Below are 20,512 nucleotides of genomic sequence, written 5' to 3' on the forward strand. Positions count from 1 at the left end.
ATGTTGCCAGATTCGACACCCTCGTCATGTAAGAGCAAGAAGAAATGGGGTTAACCGAGGGGCTTGATTTTTCTTAATCATATCGTGAGAAGCCAACAAACAAAGACACCAAGGAAAACATAGGGGATATTACTTGTAATTAATAATTGAATCAAAGAAATTATAAATAATGACAATGAAAGTGTATGAAAAAACAACTTGCTGCAGGTGGTGAACGATCTAACGTCTTCGCATTACGCATGCGATGCCCTAACCAGTTGAGCTCTGGTGGTTGCATTGAGCGAGTGGTTGCATGTGTTAGCGCTGTTATATTTGTCAAATCAAGTATGCACCGACTCACCTAGAAAGAAGTTTTAATAAGGTTGTAGCAGTTGGCAGTGTTGGCAAGAAAGCCAGCTCTGGTATTTTTGCTTAAATTTAGTGACACTCACAAGATTTCCAGTCATCATAGGAAGCTTTTCAGAGCTAGTTGTTTCAATGAAATTGACTAACAAGCCTTGCTTTCTGTTTTTTTTTTCATCCTCAGAGCCCATCCTCTGTTCCTCTTCCATCAAGCGAAAGTTCAAGCGTCGGCAGCCACCTGTCTTCAGACACCAGTCGTTCTAGCATGGCCTCTGCACCATCCCCAGGGAGCGTTTCCAGAAAGGTTTGTGGAGCACTGGCCTTTGAAAGCATTTTGTATAAATGCTCACTGAAGCCTACATTAACATCCAAAGGTGTTGTTTGATGCATTGAAAGCATGAACAGCGCACTAGATTAGTAAATAATAGTTGAGGCAGACATGTAGAAATGTTTGGCGAATGAGGTGATGATTAGTGATGAGACACATGGAGGAAGAAAGAGCTGTGGTTATTTCAATCATTGTACCATCTGGCTAGAAATACTGTGAGGAAATTGTTACAAAACCTGGGAGTCCAGCTGGGCCCACCCATATGCCCCTCATTCCTTATGCCACTGACTTCAAAGCCAATCGGGTTGATTTCGAAAATGACTCTTTTACGAATCGATGCCATGAACACAAGTCTGTGAAATGCGCAGAACAGTTGCAGGAACTGCTCTTCTAAGTGCTTCATTGAAATAGTGTTTTATATGTAGTTTATTGTCGGACGGAAATGTCATTCTGTTACATATTTAAATCCATGTGCAGCAAGCTGGAGTTATATCATTTGGATTCTACTCTCGTGGTTTGCATGTAGGACAGCATTTTTTATATACGGCTTGTATCACTGGCTGATTTCAACGTTGAACAATGGAGAGCATGACCCTTTTCATTATTAAGTAAGTGCAAAAGTTTTCTTGTTATTTGTCCAACAGCAGGATTTAAATCACTGACATGGCATTCGATGTGTGCTTGTTTTAATCATGCCAACCATGCAGCCATCATTCATTTGTTTGCAGCATTTCTTTGTGATGTTCTATCGCAGGTGCAAACTTAGGTAATAGACAATGAATTCTTGAGGCATGAGCGCGAAGTAGATGTGTGCATGTAACAGAAATGTTGGATATAAATTATATGTTGGGAATTGAAGTGTCTAATAAGAATGAAGTGTAATCACCAGGTGCTTCAGACAAAGCTCAAGGAGAAGTCAATATAGCAATAAAATAACTGCATCCAAACAAGGATTTGATTGCCTATACAATTGTGCTGGATATACAAGATACCCGAGTAAGTACATTGAGGTGAGGCTCTGCCCTAAATTACCAATGGGGAGTAAGTGCAGATGAGTCTTATCTTTCTAATATTGCAGTGCAGCTTCAATGGACCGTGCTGATACTGCCTTATTTTTTCATTACAGTCTCAGGAATCAATAAGCCTTTTATTTGAGATAATCATTATTTTTGTCACTAGCTACATCATGCCATTTATGATTAAGGTCTTATACTTAGTAATAGTTGTTTACTTAACATTGTACTGCACCCCTCCCACCCCCCACCCCCCACAAAGTGTATAACAACATACTTTATTTTTCTCCTCTCCAACAGACATCCTCAGGAGCATTGAATGCAAAGATCAACAATGGCCTTGATTCGAGCTTCAACATCAGCTTTTCAAGCGTAGAGACTTGTGCATCTCCCGAGATAATTAAGAAGGTTAGTAAAAATGTTGACTTGCGATGGGAAATGAGCATTCTGTATGCTCTCTAGATTGGTAAACAAAAAAATGTTTCATGTTTTTGTCAAGGAAACGTGTTCTCCAACAGGTAGAGTTATAATTACTGAGGAAGCAGGGCTATGATAGCACTATTCTGTGCATGGCTAAAAAAGGGATTTAGCCTACTCGTAAACATCTTGCAATTTATGGATTATCGGATTACTGGAGACACCTTTGCGAGCTGCCACATTGGGTGACATCGTATTGTGGCACAGAGTTTAACCAGAGAGGACACAGAGCTATTATTGCAGGCACCAACCATATTCTATTTAGCTGGTGATGCAAAGAGTCAACAGTCCTGGAACCATTAACACGCAGTTATTATTATTATTTTTTCTTCTCCTTCTTCAATGAGAATACCCACATAACAACATTTCTATCGTGTTGTGGTTGGGCAAAGTGTCACAACATGTCACTTACCACGCTGTTACTGCCGTTCAAGGCTCCGGTGACCCAGTAATTCATAAATGGTAATACATTTGCAAAGAAGCTAGAACTCGCTAATAAAAACATTAGCTTTCTTTTTTTAAGCCCCCTTAGGTTTCTCTTATGGGTGCAATGTTTATGACATGTGCATTTCTTTTTCATAACGTTTTTCCATTCTTTGAGCACATTGTGTTTCCTAGATGCACTTGTAATTGCATCTTTTTTTACTTGCAGTAGAGTATGAATGTGCACAATACAGTGAGCCACCTGGGACATAAGATAGTGTCAGCTGAGCCATGACGATTGTTGAGCATCTTATTTGATAAACAAAGTGTCTTGTAAACCTTTTGAGAGAGAAATATAAACTATAGTGATAAGCTGGAGCAAAAAGATAATTAATTAATTCATTCATTCATTAAAATGTAAAAAAAAAGAAAAGGTGTTCGGCTAGCGTCTGTGGCACATTAGTACCTGGTCTATTAGTTGATGAAGTAGACTGTTGGGTGTTTGAACATAGCCAATTACAAATTGCATGAAATCGGGGAATGCATTCAATGCAGAAATGTTCTTGAAATACTCCAGTGATTGTAAAGGGAAAGTTGATATCCGCATAAAAGTCACGCAGAACTACAAAGAAAACCCATGCGAGTTCCTCCGAAAGAAAAATCTTTGAAATTGAAGAAACCTCTCGTCCTGGTCCACTGGTAGAGCTTTGCAGTAACCGTGTCTTTTCGGAATGGGGAACAGTTGCTCTACCAACTGAGCTAACCAGGAGGCACGGAAGCAGATGGTAAGCTGAGAGCATATTAATTGACAGTGTGAAATGCAGTGAATTGGGTAGAAATCTGCAATGCAGAAGAAGTTTGTATTTTCAGTCTACTTTCAGGTGTATAAGGCGATAGATATGACAAGGCAAAGCTGCCAGTACCCCAGTGACATGGTTAGCAGTATTTGGCGTGCCCGACCCATACATACAGAATTTTTCATAGAATTCTAAGGCAGGTTACTTTTATTTTTCCAGCCTGCGGCTCATATCAAGTACGTTCAGTAAGATACACGAATTTGAGCCATGGAAGAGCCCATAATAGGGATTGCTGTGAATGCAACAAGCTCTTCAGCTGCTCTGGGGGGGAAAAAAGAGAAAGAAAGGGGGGCGGGAGATATTGCTTTACTGCTGTGCCTGCTTAGCCTTGTTGATTATTAAATGGTGCTGTCTGTGTGAAAAATATTGCATGTATGGATAGCAAGACAGAGCTTTTGCAAAAACACATTGTTAAAAGGGGCACATCCTAAACATTAAAAAATTTTTAACATTGTACAACATCGCAGATTTTTTAAAACTTCTACCTTGGAGTAGTATACTATGCCTTGCAGGTCCTTCAGGCATTGAATACATATATATACATATATTTTCTTTCTTTAGGAATCTGAACATTCACCTGCACATGGAGACATGTCTTTCAATGAAGCACTCAGCAGGTACAAGAGGAAGGTGAGCTACTATGTCTTGTTTCATTTGTCAAGACAAGAATGGCCGTCTTGTCCTCCTTCTTTTTTGACAAGCCAATTCTTCGTCCCTAATTATTCCCAGAAGATTTACATAAAATGTTTGTATTACTGCACTTTTGTTCTTGGTTTTGAAAATTTGTGAAGGAAAGATTTATTTTTAACGAACTCATAATTTTCCCATGTGGCATGAGTATTAGTACATGCTATTCAACTCTTGACTCTACGTCTAGGCTAGTTGAAATTAAAATTCAAGTAGTAACAATAATTGCTAGTGTATAACTTGAAAAGAAACATCTGTGTATATTCTTGCAGCTTTTAAGATCTTCTAGCCGTCACTGTCATTCAGTTTTCTGACGTTTTGGTGTAAGTTGCAATATGCAAATATGTAGTAGCTACCTGGTAGCATGCTCGGCTAGCACGCAGCTGTTCTGCAGATGATTCAGAATCGACTCCTGGGGCTGTGCAAAATCTCTTTTTTCCAGCCAGTGGTTGTTGTCGGTTATTTGGCTTCACAGTATGTCATTATGTGACAGAGAAAAGCCTATAGCAAATATTGCTGTATGTAAAATTAACACTTAGTGACATTTTATTGTAAGAACATGAATATTGTCACGTGTGGCCACTTTTTATCATGGCTTTTACCTGCGAGGCATGGCTACTATCAGTTATAACAGCAGCATTTATTCAGTGTTTTGGCTTGGTCATAATTAGTTTTGACCATTATGTGCATAGTGCTTGCATGCTTTCCGCTGAGAAAGCCCCTATTTCTGCTAGTTTATGCAGATGAGTCCTTTAGCAGTTAGCAGAACATAATGTTTCAAAGAGAGAGAGAGAGAGAGAAAGAAAAAATAGTTGTCGCCACTTCAGTTTTGGTGACGTTCAGAGCATGCAACATGTCACCGTTTGGTAAAGCATTGACTCTGACTGTTTTAAAGGAACACTGGATATATATAGCTGCCTGAATTTGGAGGTGTGCATGTCATGTCTGCATATTGCAGAAGTCCATTTCCCATTGATGCCAAAAGAAGCATGTGTATGTGCATCCATCCTGGCCTTATAACAACTCTGTCAAAATCATGGCTAGCAAAAAATAACTCTCCATGGTGCGTGAGCTCCAGTAGCCCATTTTTATAACTGCAGGAATGGCCAGGAAGCAAGCACAGTGGTATGACGAAATGAGCAGACACATTTATGACGTGAATTCCCTCCTGTTGAGGAGATTGTGTAATTGCATTGACACATTTAGGTGTGCTCGGTTCTCCTTGTGGTGCCCCTTGTTGGTGGCCTTCAGGGCGCCCATAAAATCTTTAGGACTTGCTAAAGTTCTGCCATTTTGCATAATTGTGGCATTAAGTAATTAAGCTCACTAAATGGACACTTATGTTAGTCTCCGTTGTGTGGTGCTCAATCCACACTGTAAGATTGCCTGTGAGCTGTCAAAGGGCCCTTTGTTCGCGTCACTGGGGAAGTGGGGTAGTAATTTAAAGTAGTCTGCATACAATAAACAATGAGTCCTTTTTTCTTTAATGTCTATCTTGTCAATTGAGCAAGAGGGGGGGGTATTTGTTGGCACTGTCCTCCTTTATCTTTCCTTCCTTCACTTATTGTCACCTGCCTCTTGGAGCTCATGAGTGAGTGTTAGTGATGTACAATGTTAAACAGAAGTCCTAGTGTTATGCAACATATATTACAGGAGCCACAGCCAAACGTTCTTCAAGGGTAGGATGTCGTGGCAAAGTACACATTTCAGTCCTGATGAGCATTTTTCAAATCGCTTTGAGCACAAGGCAGTAAACATGAGAACAATAAAACCAGTAACTCACACATCATGTTGCAGAATAAACTGGTTAATATAACCATAAGGTGCATGCTTGGAACAATCTAAATGCTTAAGGCATATGGTAATTTTGGTAGATTGAGGTCTGAAGACAGAGAAATGTGTAAAAACTGAAAGCATCTGAGCACCGAGTTTGAATTAAAGTGCAATAGAACAATTTTGTAGCCGAAAAAGGAAAAGGAAAGTCAGAATTGATGTCAAACTGATTATCGAATTCCCAAAGTTGTACCTGGACTTCTCAACAGCTAGGAAGAAGTTGGTACACACCCCGACCTATACACCTGTTTGTTTCCTTTCTGAGAACTGCATTGTAACTTGATGCATTTTATGCAATTCTAAGCTGATGATAGGTTGATAAGCAGCAGTTAGTTTGCTAAAGTACTAGTACTTCAAGGCTGCTGAAGAATACTTAAAGGCCAGCTGCAATAAAATTTGACTTCGGCTAAATTGCTTGTAAATCATAGTATTCTTTGGTAAAGCAGTCTTGGCAGTTACAGGTCTGATAATCATCTAAGTCTTTTTTTAATTAATAGCCTTTGGAGTGCCTAAGCAGGCAATGTGGGCATCTCTAAGCGTATGTGTTGGGAATCCCCAACTATGTCCTCAGAGATCATCAAAGGCCGTGTCTGCTGCCAAACCTCAGAGGTCATGCCAATAGACCGTTTTTTCGTAGGCGCCGCCATTTTGTGAACCCAGTGGCGCCGCCTATGAGCAGCGCCATACTGGCTTGGGTGAAAGCGGTCTTTTGCATGGCAGGTATACGCTTGGCGGTAGGTTCTGGCGTTTGTTTTCGCGGTCGTGCGGTCTGTTTAGTATGACGTGTGTCTTCTACGTGGTAAACGGTTCTGTGAGACGTGCTGGAGTGGTTTAAGGCGTCATGGCCGGAATTTCTGCTGGCGTTGAGGTGTACAGAACACGCAGCGCGATGTGTGCTCGCATATTTGAGCCTACAATCAGCCTCGGAGATCAATTGTGTATTTCTAAATGTTCCAATCACTAATGTGACCTTATTGCAGTATTATCCTCTATTTCTAAGCTGCGGTTTAGGAGCCTTAAAACATATGCGACGATCGTAACAGCATGGGTACTGTTCTGCTACGAAAGGAGCTGTGCTGTTTGACAAGCGTTCAAACTATTCACTGCAGGTTACATTGCGTGACTACTTGGTTGGATGGGTGAGGTTTCCACCCATGAATAAAATAGTTTTGGCTAGTAATAGCAGCATACCTTACAGTCTGAATTAAGCTTGTCCAACAAAGCGACCGTTTACAAACTGCGCGAGCGTCCTAAGCAGTAGTAGGTGCTGGATTACAGATATCTCTGTTCTATATAGCGCATGGTCCAAGCATACGGCATCAGCGGGTATATATTTACAAACGTTGTGCGGCGTTAGCCCGTTTTCTCGTGCTTTTTAGAGAAAGAGGATGATAACCGAATTTTTTTTTTTCGGTTGTGTTCGTTCAGTTCTCTACAACGCCCTCACACGTATTACGGAAATTTTGCGCTCAAAAATAGCCATCGCATTCTTTTTATGCGAACCGTCTCATATATTATGGTTGTATACAGGCCAAAAAGGCAATGCCAAAGCACACAGCTTCTATGTGTATCGTGCTGGCTCACCAACCGCGGTGGTCGCTGTGTTGAGAAGCGCCATGGGCCTCATGCAGCAAGGCTAGCGTAGACATATGGTAATTTCAAGCATACTAGACTTGAAATGCGTGAGAACGATGCCAGTGTATCACAAATATTTGATAGCGCCTGCCGCTCAGATGTTTCGTGGTTGCCTTAGGTTGGCCGTGCACGAGCATGTGCTCTTATGTTTTATGTTTTACTGCCTACGCCAATCGATCAGACAGTGAGCTGATCTACCATTTCATGTTGGTAATGCAGAGACGCCGGTTTGCTTTGTTGAATTAAAATCGATATAAGCAAAATAGTAAACAACACATACACGCACCGCGACTGATAATGCTCGTACACCGCGGCTGATTATGCGTGTCACATTTTTGCGCCCCCAAGACATATTTCTGCCTACAGTAGTTACCAATGCACCGAAAGGCTTCCCTGACGACCTTATATCAACAAACATCGCGTAAATTTCACAAAGTAAGATCTAAAACACCTCGAAATCGTTCCGCAGCACGCGACAGCAATACTTTCAAGCAGCGCCGCGCCGGATCGCCCAAGCCAAAGAGGAGGAAAGGCTCTCTGCGCGCCCTTTCCTCCTCGCCCGATGAAACGGTCTATATGTCACACTGGTTCCCAATGTTATAGGTCTTGCATCATTTCTGGCGAGTGGTAATGGTGGCTCCCCCCTTCTCCCTGATCTAGGCACAGAGTGTCATGACCATGATAAAACGTTGAGTGAAGGTTGTAGTTGCTAGTTGGTCTTATTTATTGGTCTCGGCATCTCGTTGGTCTCGTGCTCCTTGTAGATGGGCGACGTGAAGCGTCAGCTGAGCAAGCGTGACGAGCTGATCAGGCTGCTGACAGAGCGGCTGGAAGAGACCCGCCAGGAACAGGAGCGGGCCCAGCGGGAGGCCTCCCAGCAGGAGCACGCACTCGCCCAGGAAGTGAGTCAGCTGAAGCGTGAGCTCCAGCTGTGCATGGAGCTGCTCGAGGCCCGAGGTGGAGACGGTGGCCTGAGGCAACAGCACCAGCAGGTGAGGATGTGTCAGTGTTAGCAATGTCTCTTTTTTAACAATGTTGTCATTATTTGTACAAAGTTGCCAGGTTGCAGCCTGAGACACTCCAGTCGTAGTAAAAAGTATCTGAATCATGATGATAGCCTGGTCAGAAATTTATTTGTCTTTCTTATGTTTCAGTTGTTTCTTGATGTCTTCCTTATTATTTTTTCAACTACAGTCGACTTCTGTTCAGTCAACCCTGATGGGACTCACGAAATTAATTGAATTATCCAGCAGGTCGAATTAAACAATTTGCAGAAAAGACACCATAACACACTGCTGATTCATTTGGCAGTGTTTGGTCCTGTTTAACATGCCTCCCAATCAACCATGTGCCAGTTTTCTAGTGTCCAAAGTAGAAAACTAACGTAGAAATGACTTAAAGCTAGTAACCAACGTATAAGTCTCTGTGCACCCAATTTCTAGGCCGATTTTCTAACTTCAGCTTTGCTGCAATACAACCGTGTTATGCAGTAAAGCATACCAAGGCCGTGAAGGTGGTTTTGGTTTCGTGTTTGATTTCACCACTTAGGCAATTTTCAGCCCAATTTCCTTGTTAAACAAAATGCACCCATTAGAATCAAGTAAATGCTGTTCTCAGGCATTGTCAGCTACTGTTCTTGCTTGAAAATCTTCCTAGCGCAGGCTGAAAATAAGCGTTTTTGATGGGAGATTAACGTGTCTTCAACGCATTCACTGTGTGCGGAGCTCCGCTGAGATGGACACTGCTACTAAATTGGTCATTATTGGGGTCACGATAAGGATCAGGCACGTGCATTCAGCCTGGTCATGTTCAAATTATCTGGCGAATGTAAATTTTAGGATCAAAATGACAAACGTGTAGGCCCATAGAAATGAATTGGCACTGGCCGAAACCTTCAGTCAGGATCGAATTAGCCGAAAAATCGCATTACTGGAAATCTACTGCATAGCTTTAAGTTCTCCTGCAGTGGCAAGTCAACAGTTCAAATGTGAAAAGGAAACAACAGCCAGTTTCTTTAAACGGTATTATATATCTAAAAGATTTTCCTTTGCCTAGGAAAGTAGCTTTGACACTGTTATGATTGGGGGTTCAATCCCATCGCTCGTGATCCGTTGTCAAGATTGGAGTCGGGCATGAATTAGAAGGTAGCTAGCCCATGCCGTCGTCCAACTTATCCACGCCAAGGACGGTGATGAAGGGAAGGACTGCTTCTCATCAAGAACGAGGAATATGGGTTTATTTACAGTGTTTATATCAGTCTAACATGACTGCTTGAGAGAGAGTGTCACTCTAACATGACTGCTTAAGAAAGTGTGTCGAGCATCTGCACAACAGCCGTTTATAAACACTCGGTCCTTCCCCGATTCCAAGGTGGCGGAAACGTTCGTCCAGTCATTGTAAACACACCGCCTCTCCGCGGGACGGTTTACACACACACACACACATGTTCTCAGTCCGAAACCGACATCACACGAATTTTGTAGAACTCGGAGCGGACCCTTGCAGCGCGCCCGGGTAGCCATTGTCCTGCGTCTTGGTCGGCGCGTGGGAAGGGGCCTCCGACGATGTTCCCACGGCAACTCCCCCACCCGTAGCAGATCAGGTCCGCGTTGGTGGGCTCGGTAACAATAGTTGGCCCGCCAAACTCATTCAGTCACAATGGCGATGTAGTGACGCCGTGGCTAGAGGTTTGCGGCGGCGCTCCAGGAAAAGATGACGCCCACGGTCACAACTGGTTGGCAAAACTTGCACTGCAGCTGGTCGTTCTTAACAACACATCCAGGGGCAGTTTTCTCGGGCGATAACATTAGTGAGATTTCACAACACTCAGCTCAGAAAAAGCCAATGAGCTTCTTTCTCACGCTTGCCCGCCCCTTGCATGCGTGTGTGCAGTGCCTCACAATCTCACGAAAATGAAACTACGTATCTCCAAAAGTGATTGTCGGAGAATATGTCCCCGGATGGCTTACTAATAAGCTCTTCGGTATATCTTTAGAATTAGCAACAAATGTATGCACATATATCCCCCTTAAGGGGTGAGCCATTGAACTTAGCCAAAGTTCCTTGAGGACCAGGTCATTTTACTGGCTATTTACATCACTGGAAAATTACTTCCTGTGTTCAACAATCTTACTACAAAGTTTCATTTTTATGCTCATACTACAAGTACAACCAGCCCATGATTTACCTGTGTTGTTTTAGTTATATATATATACATATACATATATATATATATATATATATATATATATATATATTGTGGGAGATACGGGGTTCTCCTCCGTACTCTTGGGACAAAGGAACGACAACACAGTAGTGCAAACAGTCACAAGGGCATTTATTGCACCTTTCATAGATCCATGCCTGCTAGCCGAGTTCATATCCTCAAAACATGCCGATAGGCGCGCGACAAATCTAGAAGTCCGACTCACCGCGTCCTCGCGAGCGAATATGTTCGCTCCATGCTGGATCCCAACGCCTGGTCGTTCGCGTGTATAGTCACGCGAATCGTGGCGCGTTCCAAGGCGGCCACGCGAGGCGGTCTCGCAGATGCATCGGTCGCCGCGCGCTCGCGGGAGACGTCCTCCGCCGCGCGCCGACCCGCCGGGCAAGAGCCAGTACCTTGTCCCTCGGCGCCCGAGTAACCCCGCCGCGACGGTCGCGCCATCTCTCGCACCGCGCTTGTACCACCCGACCGCCGCGGGCGCCAGGCCACGCGAGCCGTGCGGGAAAACAGCATATCAGGGGATGCGCTATGCGGGAAAAACATCAGGGGACGCGCGAGAGTCGCGCATCCCCACATCCCCCCAACCTTAAATCACTTCTTATTCCGGCGAAACATGTCACACGGTCTAACATTAACCCGTGCTTCGCGAACAAGATAGTACATGCAACAGTGGCCGCGCTGAGGAAATGTCCGCACGCTGTCCATAACATGCGAGCCGACTGTCCTTGGGGTACACCGCTGGCGTCCGCCGGTCACAGCAGCAGCTTTGCAGACTCGACGGCATCATTCCAGGCCAGGACTCCGGAGACGACGACGCAGTAGTCGGTACGAGCAAGCGTCGCTCGCGCCGACGCGCCCTGCTGGCAAGAGCCGCCGTAGCTGTTGGTGACCGCTGGCTCCTTTGTCCGCCGCCGAGGGTTGTGAGCTGGATGCAGGAGGCCGCCGAAGTCGCTGCGCCGAACTGGCCACAGCATCACCATCGCCCGGGGTGACTCGATCGTAGTCCGGGGCAGCCGCGCAGACGATGTGCAGGTGACAGCCAGCCAGGGGTGACTCCAATCACGCTGCGTACACTCGGAACACTCGGCAAACACTAAAGTAGTGCAAGGGAGAGGAATTCTGCATGCGCATCGCCCACGTGGTACGATGTTCAACTCGGCTAGCAAAAGATCGGGCAGCTACTCAGATGCTAAGTTCACGTGAACGAAGCTCGCTTTCTTGAGTCGAACGAGTAATTTCAATTCGTGCGAGGCTAACTAGAATGAGGGAAGCAACTTGCAACACCTCAACGCCACGGTCCACCAGGTTGTGTCCCTCCACGTGCGACAGGCAGCTTCGTAAAGCCTTAGGCCTAAAGCGTCGCTACCCTGACAACAACCGGCATCCAAAAACAACACTCAAAATGAGCGCAAAACAGGCAGCCGCGAGGAGACGTTAGCTCTGTGAGGTGGTCCTACTCCGCTCGGTGCACACAGCATCCGAGTTGACGGCGCCCACCGTCCCAGACGGTGTCGGAGCGCCCGGTGCCAGGCCGCAATACCAGTCAGCCCGTCGTGGCACCCGTGGCCCGCGGCCACCCGGCTCCCAGAGCCGCGACTTCATCCGAGTCAAAGAGATAGAAGAAGCTATTTACATAAGAAATTCGGACCACCCACGAGGCTTCCGTACTCACTCGCTTCAGGCTTGCCACTGCTCCGCGGGCACTCAGCCTCGCTCTCCCAGGATGCAGACCACGTGGCTCTCGTACTGACGAATGTCATTAAAAAACACTTGCGAAAAGGCTTAGCATGTTGACAAGTCCAAACACACTACCGCCACCGTCGCCTCTCTCAAGAAAGCACGCCGCCGACGCTAGCGATCAAAATCCACGCTAGGCCTACGCTTCGGTTCAAACAAAGCTGTCGAACGAAGCAAAACTGTTTAACTCTATCGTCCGATGCCCCAAGAGCCCCACGTTGGGCGCCAGATGTGGGAGATACGGGGTTCTCCTCCGTACTCTTGGGACAAAGGAACGACAACACAGTAGTGCAAACAGTCACAAGGGCATTTATTGCACCTTTCATAGATCCATGCCTGCTAGCCGAGTTCATATCCCCAAAACATGCCGATAGGCGCGCGACAAATCTAGAAGTCCGACTCACCGCGTCCTCGCGAGCGAATATGTTCGCTCCATGCTGGATCCCAACGCCTGGTCGTTCGCGTGTATAGTCACGCGAATCGTGGCGCGTTCCAAGGCGGCCACGCGAGGCGGTCTCGCAGATGCATCGGTCGCCGCGCGCTCGCGGGAGACGTCCTCCGCCGCGCGCCGACCCGCCGGGCAAGAGCCAGTACCTTGTCCCTCGGCGCCCGAGTAACCCCGCCGCGACGGTCGCGCCATCTCTCGCACCGCGCTTGTACCACCCGACCGCCGCGGGCGCCAGGCCACGCGAGCCGTGCGGGAAAACAGCATATCAGGGGATGCGCTATGCGGGAAAAACATCAGGGGACGCGCGAGAGTCGTGCATCCCCACAATATATATATATATATATATATAAATGAACTTGTATTTACTGTCCCACCTCGCAGCCTCACTAAGTGGTCTTTGGGGTATTTAGAAACAAAAAGAAATTAATAATAAATGTGGACAACTGATAGCCTATCTGTGGTTAATGAGAGCCAACGTTTAAGCACACATGTCAGTGTTTCATCACATACGGACAAGAATTTGAAAACATTGTGGCACTCATCAGGATTTCAATTTGTATCTTTTGAATTTCAAAACTATTAATTTCAGGCACCCGGCAGTACGGGCACTGCCTTGCAGTGCAAATGGGAAGTCTTTGTGTGTAATTTGTTGGAAATCAGTGACAGCGCACCCTTCTCCGACAGAAGTTTGCTGGCCCAATTATTTCTTCACTCAAGACCATTCTTCGATGAAAATGCTACATGGAAGGACCACATTTTCTCAGATGCTGAAATTTTAATTGACTCAGGTGACCATGAGAGTACTGTGTAGTGACTATGCGGGTCTCCTTACTGTGATGACTTGACAAAGTGATGGGTTGCCCCATCAAAACACCATCGATTCTTGATGCTCGGTTCCAAGTTTGTATCTGTGTCTCACCCATTCATGTTTTCAGATGCTGAACACAAGGAACGAGGCACTAGAGCAGCTCCAGCAGAAGGTGGAGGCCCAGGAGCAGCAGATTGCCATGCTGCAGCAGATACGTACTGACCTGCTCAGCCGACTGGCAGCTGCTGCTTCTCTAGGTCCCGAGGAAGGCGAGGTGAGCCAGGCATGAATGTCCACAAGGGGTAAAGCAGAAATCCCCTCCCCCTCCACAGAATTTCTTGGCAATGGCACCGAACAGCATTACCCAATTTTCAGGAAGCTTCGAATCATGAATGTGTGGAAGAAACATTTTTTTGCAGCACTCCACTCTTGTTGCAAAAAACGTTTTAGGGTAAATTACCCACAGGTGCTGTTTGAAAGTTGTAAGGTCACCTTCAGGATCCCCGATTGCATGTACAGTGCTCACGGAATGAAATGCATCAATTTAGGGCTAACTAATGCCCATACTTTTGTTTCCACCGGCCGCAGTTCGTGTCACATCGACGTGATTTCGGTGCGTACACCTAGAGCGGAGTCCGAGTCACCTTTAGTGACCAGATTCTCAGCGACATGACATGGTACTCTCGAGTTCTCCGCACATATGCAGGGTTCTACCAAATACTCGCTGTCGCGTTTCATTCCGTGAGCACTGTACATCGACAGCGCTTAAACAAACGATGGCTTGCCATCTTCGAGCATGTGGGCGACATGGAGCAGTTGGAAGAGCATTGGCACTTTTGTCCAAGTGCGTCTTCCTGAACGTGAATGTTTAATTGCCCAGAAACGCATTTTCTCTTGGCCGCAGTGATTGTGGGCTGGGGTTCCTGCGCCGTTAATTGATTATTCACTTTGTAACTTCTTTGTAACTTCATTACAAGTCAGCTTCACTGTTAGCACTAGCATTTAGCCTATAATACAGCTGCATGCTCGCATCCAAAGCATACAGCATGCAGGGATTGATGGGATCTTATCGCACTTGGAGTTTATATGGAAAACGACGCTGGTCCACTTCGGTGGTCACTCTTGGCTGCACGACGCACGATTTCAGGGACGCGTTCACAAGCAGCCACTTGTAATTCTGCCACTTGGCCACCTGCATCCATGGAAGTTTGCCTTTATTGTCTCGGTTTTGTTTTGCTGAGGCAGTGAAATTTCGTTGTACTGAAACTGGGTATAAACACTTTGTTATATTGAGGTTCTAGATACATGGTGTTTTATGGACAAGAAGTTATAACAAGTTAAATACTTCGTGACATCAAGAATTTTGTTATGTTGAAGTTTGTTATATCGAAGTTTAACTGTATAACTGAGCAGCTACGATTGTTGTACCCTCTTGCTGTTGTACTTGAGCATGGCCACATATGCAGTTTCAGGCGTTGTCATTATTAGCATTCCAGTTGGGATCCTAGAAACTGGTACTATACATATCGGGTTTGTAGCAGACCTTGAAAGCCTTGAGAATCCTTGATTGTTAAACTGCCATATTGAAGTTCTTGAAAGCCTTAAATCTCACATTGTGCTTCAAAATTCTTAAATTTTGATTTGAGCTAAGCTTATTACATTTTATTTGTGTAGCCATAAAGTTTATGCAGTCCAAGAGTCGAGCCACTCTAGTCCGATCAGCATCTTTGTGGTAGAGAGCCATCTTATTTGCTGCGGCTGGCAAGGGTTTAAGCAAAAAAGAGTTTAAGGGACATCTTTTTTTTTCCCTTTTTTTCATTGTGTTCTGTAGAAGATGTTTACTCATTGTTTAAGGCAAAATTCTGTTCTGAAGCTGTCACAGGCATCGTGATGCTTAAATTCTTGAAAATGCTTTGTTAGCGCCTTGAAAGTTCTTGAAAACCCTTGTCTTTTTTTGCACAGGATCTGCTGCAAACCCTTTTTATATTATGGTAAATTGGTTTCATGTTGTCACTTGCACGTGTTCATTACTTGTCATGCTTCTTTGTTTCTTTCTTTTCTTTCGCCAGCTTGTTACAAGCAATGGCAGCCACCCCGACTACTTAGCGTCAGGTGAATGCAAAACTGCCAGCCCTTCTGTCGTCGGCTGCCGTGGGGATGCTGTTGCACTGACTCTCGTGCCTCTCTCAGAGCTCCCCAGGCAGCACTTACAAGGCGACACCACCCACGAGCATCTTCCGTCCCCAGAGCACACAGAATGCGATGAGAATCTTATCCTCAGTTGCAAACAAGTTGTCTGCAACCACCTTTCTGACTGGATGGCTGCCCGCTCCCTCAGCGTTGACAGCCACGCTGACATTGACACCGTCTACAATGATCTTAAGTTGTTCGCCATGCAGGGCCTTGAGTACGCAGCTGCTTGCGAAGCTTACAGCATCCCCATGCCAAACCCAGCTGATCTTCTGGAAGAGGTGGCCACGTTACACACAAAGGTGACAGCACTCGAAGAAGATCTGAAAGCTCTGGAAGGGGAAATGATCCACGCGCGAGCTGAGAATGACAACCTTCGGCGTGACTCATTGGCAACAGAAGAGAAACTCAAATCGCTGCGTAAGGAGCGAAATGTGGCGTTGAATTCCATCAAAGAAAGTGAGTATCAGCGGGCCAAGGAAGAAGTGGAGGACGAGAGCTTGCTGGAGGTTTACGAACTGCAGACCGAGTGCATCCGCCTTGAGCAGGAGAAGAAGGCTCTAGAGCAGCAGCGCACGCGTCTGCTGTCGGGTGATCAGTCACCCTGCGTGTCACCGATCCCTTCGTCACTCATGTTGACCGAGCGAGTGCGACATAACTCAGCTGTGCAGACAGACGACATGGAGACCGCAAAATCTGCTCTAGAGAGCAATGGCGCTGCACTTGCGCAGGTTGTTGACAAGAGATTGTCACTTGACTCTTTGAGTGCATCAATAGAGCTTGATGAAGGTGAAAATGAGAAGGGTGCGTACGATGCACTAGTTGCAGAGAACATTCGTCTCACAGCAGAGAAGCAACGGGCAGAGAGCGATTTGGAACTTGTCCGAGAGAGGTTACATGGTGCAGAGGAGTTGATAGAGAAACTGAAGGCAGAGTTGGAACAGGAGCACGGTAGCCTAGAGCAGCTTGTTGCTCGGACAGAAGAGATCCTGAGAGCAACACCCAACACTGATCTGTCCAGCCGCGACCAGCGCATCTTCTTGGAAAACCAGAGCCTCAAGTGCCAAGTGGTACTGTTGAGCAGCCGTTTGGAACAGGAGCAGAATTTTGCGTCAGCACTCAAGCAACATGTCCAGTGCCTCGGCTCGAGGGACGAGGCCTTCCAGAAGATTGTGAAGGACTTGACCAACCGACTGCTGAGCGGTGGCGAGCGACTGCGGTCTTCTCTGGATAGGTGCCGTCAGCTGGAGCAGGCACTTGCCAAATCGGCGGCCAAGGCGAAACGTTTGGAGGCAGAGCTGCATCAGTTGAGAGAAAGCTTGAAGGCATCAGGTGATGTGTCTGTGGACTGTGTAAAACTTACAGGCAGGGAACATAGTGCTTCAGCGGAGGAATGTAAGCACCAAGAGGAAGCAAACATTGAGTCATCTGACGCTCGATCCAGGAAAGGGAGCAGTGGAGAAGGAAACGGGATCGATGAAGTGAAGCCACTTGCCATTCAGCGCATGCAGCTGGAGCTGGAAGAAAAAGAGGTAGGCTCCACAAGGGTTCTCATTGAATCTATGCATTTAGTGCTTAAAAAAAGGTTCTGAGTGTCTAGCAACCAGTGTAGAGACTGGTAATGGCCTGTCTTTTGCATTCTTTGCAAAGTGTGTACTGGATAGCTGTTCTCGCCACAATGCTGTAACTCTCATCCCCTTGTGTCATAGGCTGCTGAAATTAGCATGTTGTAGGGTGTTAAGATTTATAACTACAGTAGAACCCCGCTGTTACGTTCCTCACTGCTACGTTTTCCCGGCTGCTACGTCGTTTTTATCCGGTCCCGGCATAGCTTCCATAGGATCCAATGTATAAGGAACCCCGCTGTTACGTTGTAGCTGTGAAAACGTTCCCGCATGATACGTCGCAACTTAGCACCCCGAACCCGCCTGGGCTAAAGTAGACAATGCGCTCTAACCGCCATTTTGGCTTTTGACGAGTTTTGGCTGGGCTTGGCCGGGCTCGGCTATGGAACTGGCTGTAAGAAGTCGCACGCCAGTTCGAGAGGCCGCCACTAAGTGGCCATTCGTGAAAAATGATCTTACTATCATCACTGTGATTACGGTCACCGCATGGTTGTTGGACGGGTCGACTCACGGAGGAAGGAAACTCAGGAGAGGCCCTGACGTCACTCTTTGTGAAGCTAAAGTGAAAGCGGAAGTTGGCGTTGCTCGTGGCGTTGCTCCGCCTATCGGGCCTGCTCTCCTCTCTTGTTTACGTTTCTCCCACGCCGCGCTGCGCGCAACCGGGCTGCTCGGACGTGTGCGCTCCGCAGCAATACTAAACAATCGTTAGCACGTTAGCATGATTACGCCAAAGAGGGCAAAATTTCCCGTGGATATTCGTTCGTCCGTTGCCATTGCTGTGGTGCGGTGACGACAAGGAGCACGAGCCGCATGATGCCGGGGAGTTGCCAAATCCTAGCTTTGGAGAAGCCGTCGCGGCTCTGGACCTCCTCCGCAGGTACGTCGCACCTCACAGCAACGCTGACAGCAATGCAGCATTCCAGGGTATTGAGAAACGTGTGGCGATTTCTAGCGAGCGAAAGAAACGGCAAGCCACCATTCTAGACTTTTTAAGTCCTAAGCGCACTCTGAGGAAATAAATTGTCTATAGTTGAAGCTGCACTCTTTTCATTCATTTTCGGAGCTTTCCTCACTGTTGCGTTTTCCCGGCTGTTACGTTTTTTTTCCCCGGTCCGGTGAAAAACGTATGAACGGGGTTCCACTGTATAAAAATCCAGCAGCTCAACAGACAGGTGGAGGACAGGAGGAGATACTATAGCATAGACACATTGAGAAAGCTTGTTCTGTTATCGCTGTGAGTAAAGGTGCCGGCTCACAATGTTGACAAAGCAGCGGCACGTTTTTGTTGTGTGCTTTTGTACTTTCTTCTATTGTTCAAGTGTGAGTGCAAAATTTCTGCTCTAAGCAGATACTATGCAAGCAGTTTCCAAATGCCGGTGTGCATGGCAATCAATGCATTGTTAATATACCTTCACAAACAAAGAGAACTTTGCTGCCAGTCTAAGCCCATCATCTACATCTTAGGCTAATTGACTTGACTGGGTAATGAACTCTCTCCGTACTCCATAAAGAAGTATTTACACCCATTGGAGCTGCCATTTAACTGATCATAAATATGAACGGGTCTTGTATTAACAATGGTTGCCTGATGTATTGCATCTTGTGCCAGCCTATGATAGCAATAGAAATGGTTCACAATCTTACTATCATAAAGCTGTACCTAATAGTGAGCCTCTGAAATTCACAAAGGGCAGTCTGGCCACCCAGCAGGGCTGTGCAGTACTTTTACCTGGTGCTGTCATTGCTGTAAAGCCACCTCATGTGCAGAGTAGGCCTGTGTTGCTTTGTTTTGCTATAATACATTCTCATTGAAAGACAACAGAAAAAGAAAGAACTACCTGAAGTAAAAATGCATACATAAACAAAATGTAAACTAGATTACACAAAAAAAATGCTAACAGAAGGAAATCAGGGAATGAACAAAGCCAGTGCTATCGGGAGCAAAATCTTACCTGTCTGCACAAGGATAGAAGTTACTCCCTGACGCTGTTTGACCTTGTCATTGTGCATTTGTGCACCTTTATTAATGTTGAATCATTGCCACTCAAGATCGTCAGTGGAGGATTAGAGCACTTGTCTCGATATGACGTCATGTGCATCTCTATGAGGATGGAATGCAAAAACTACCGGTGCATACAAATTTCAGCCCACAGAGTTGCAGCAAGTTGTAACCAAGATATCTAGAGGACCCTTTAAAGTGATACCTTTCATGCCCTAATCGTAGCTTTTGAACATGAACATTACTCAGTTAATCAACGGTTCTCTTTAATGGTTGCCAGCATTCATGTCATTTCTTTTCTCAGCTTCTGCTGTCGAACCAGGACCTTTGTAGCCGTGCCTCTCAACGGCTAGAGCTGTGTCGGCAGCGGGAAGAGCTGCACGTGGAATACGGGAAGCGGCTCTCTGCCGTGTTGGCAGCCCTCAAGGACTCTTGCCGGAGAGAGCTGCTTTCTTTCCAAGAATGCCTTGTACGCGAGTCATCACTCCAGCTGCTCCGCCTCCGAGAGACCCATCAGGCAGACATTGCAGCACTGAAGCAGAGGCATGCGGAACAGGTAAGGCTATTCTCAAATGTTCCTTTGGGTGTTTTCTTGGGTTTTCTATATAACTGCTGTGCAGCGTGTATGCCTCTCTCTCTCTCTCTCTCTCTCTTTCTTTTTTTTTTTTTTAGGACTATTGCTGATGTTGGGAGGAATGATAAAAATGTCCGTTTGCACACTTTGTGTGGCTTAACCCTTTGTCTACCATGGGGAAAATAGGCGTTTTTTTGTAGGCTATACCGGATGTTTTTCTGAAGGAACTACTGCACTCAACATTTTATGTAATACTTAAACAAAAAGCAGAATGAATTCATTTTTCATGCATAAATGTTTTATTAATGAG

At 45.9% G+C, this 20,512-nt stretch overlaps 1 protein-coding gene across 9 annotated transcripts in view; it reads left to right on the forward strand.

The window, feature by feature from the left end:
• LOC126541179 (uncharacterized) overlaps nt 1-20,512 on the forward strand; it is a 283,735-nt gene that overhangs the window by 153,732 nt on the left and 109,491 nt on the right. For all 9 annotated transcript variants that reach the window (XM_050187864.3, XM_072286532.1, XM_055076519.2 and 6 more), the window contains 7 exons: nt 527-646; nt 1,984-2,091; nt 4,002-4,070; nt 8,360-8,587; nt 13,942-14,088; nt 15,884-17,536; nt 19,933-20,184. In XM_050187864.3, coding sequence (XP_050043821.3) covers nt 527-646; nt 1,984-2,091; nt 4,002-4,070; nt 8,360-8,587; nt 13,942-14,088; nt 15,884-17,536; nt 19,933-20,184 — 2,577 coding nt within the window. The remainder of the gene's footprint in view (nt 1-526; nt 647-1,983; nt 2,092-4,001; nt 4,071-8,359; nt 8,588-13,941; nt 14,089-15,883; nt 17,537-19,932; nt 20,185-20,512) is intronic.

Source organism: Dermacentor andersoni, chromosome 2, assembly GCF_023375885.2.
Source record: "Dermacentor andersoni chromosome 2, qqDerAnde1_hic_scaffold, whole genome shotgun sequence".
NCBI lineage: Eukaryota > Metazoa > Arthropoda > Arachnida > Ixodida > Ixodidae > Dermacentor > Dermacentor andersoni.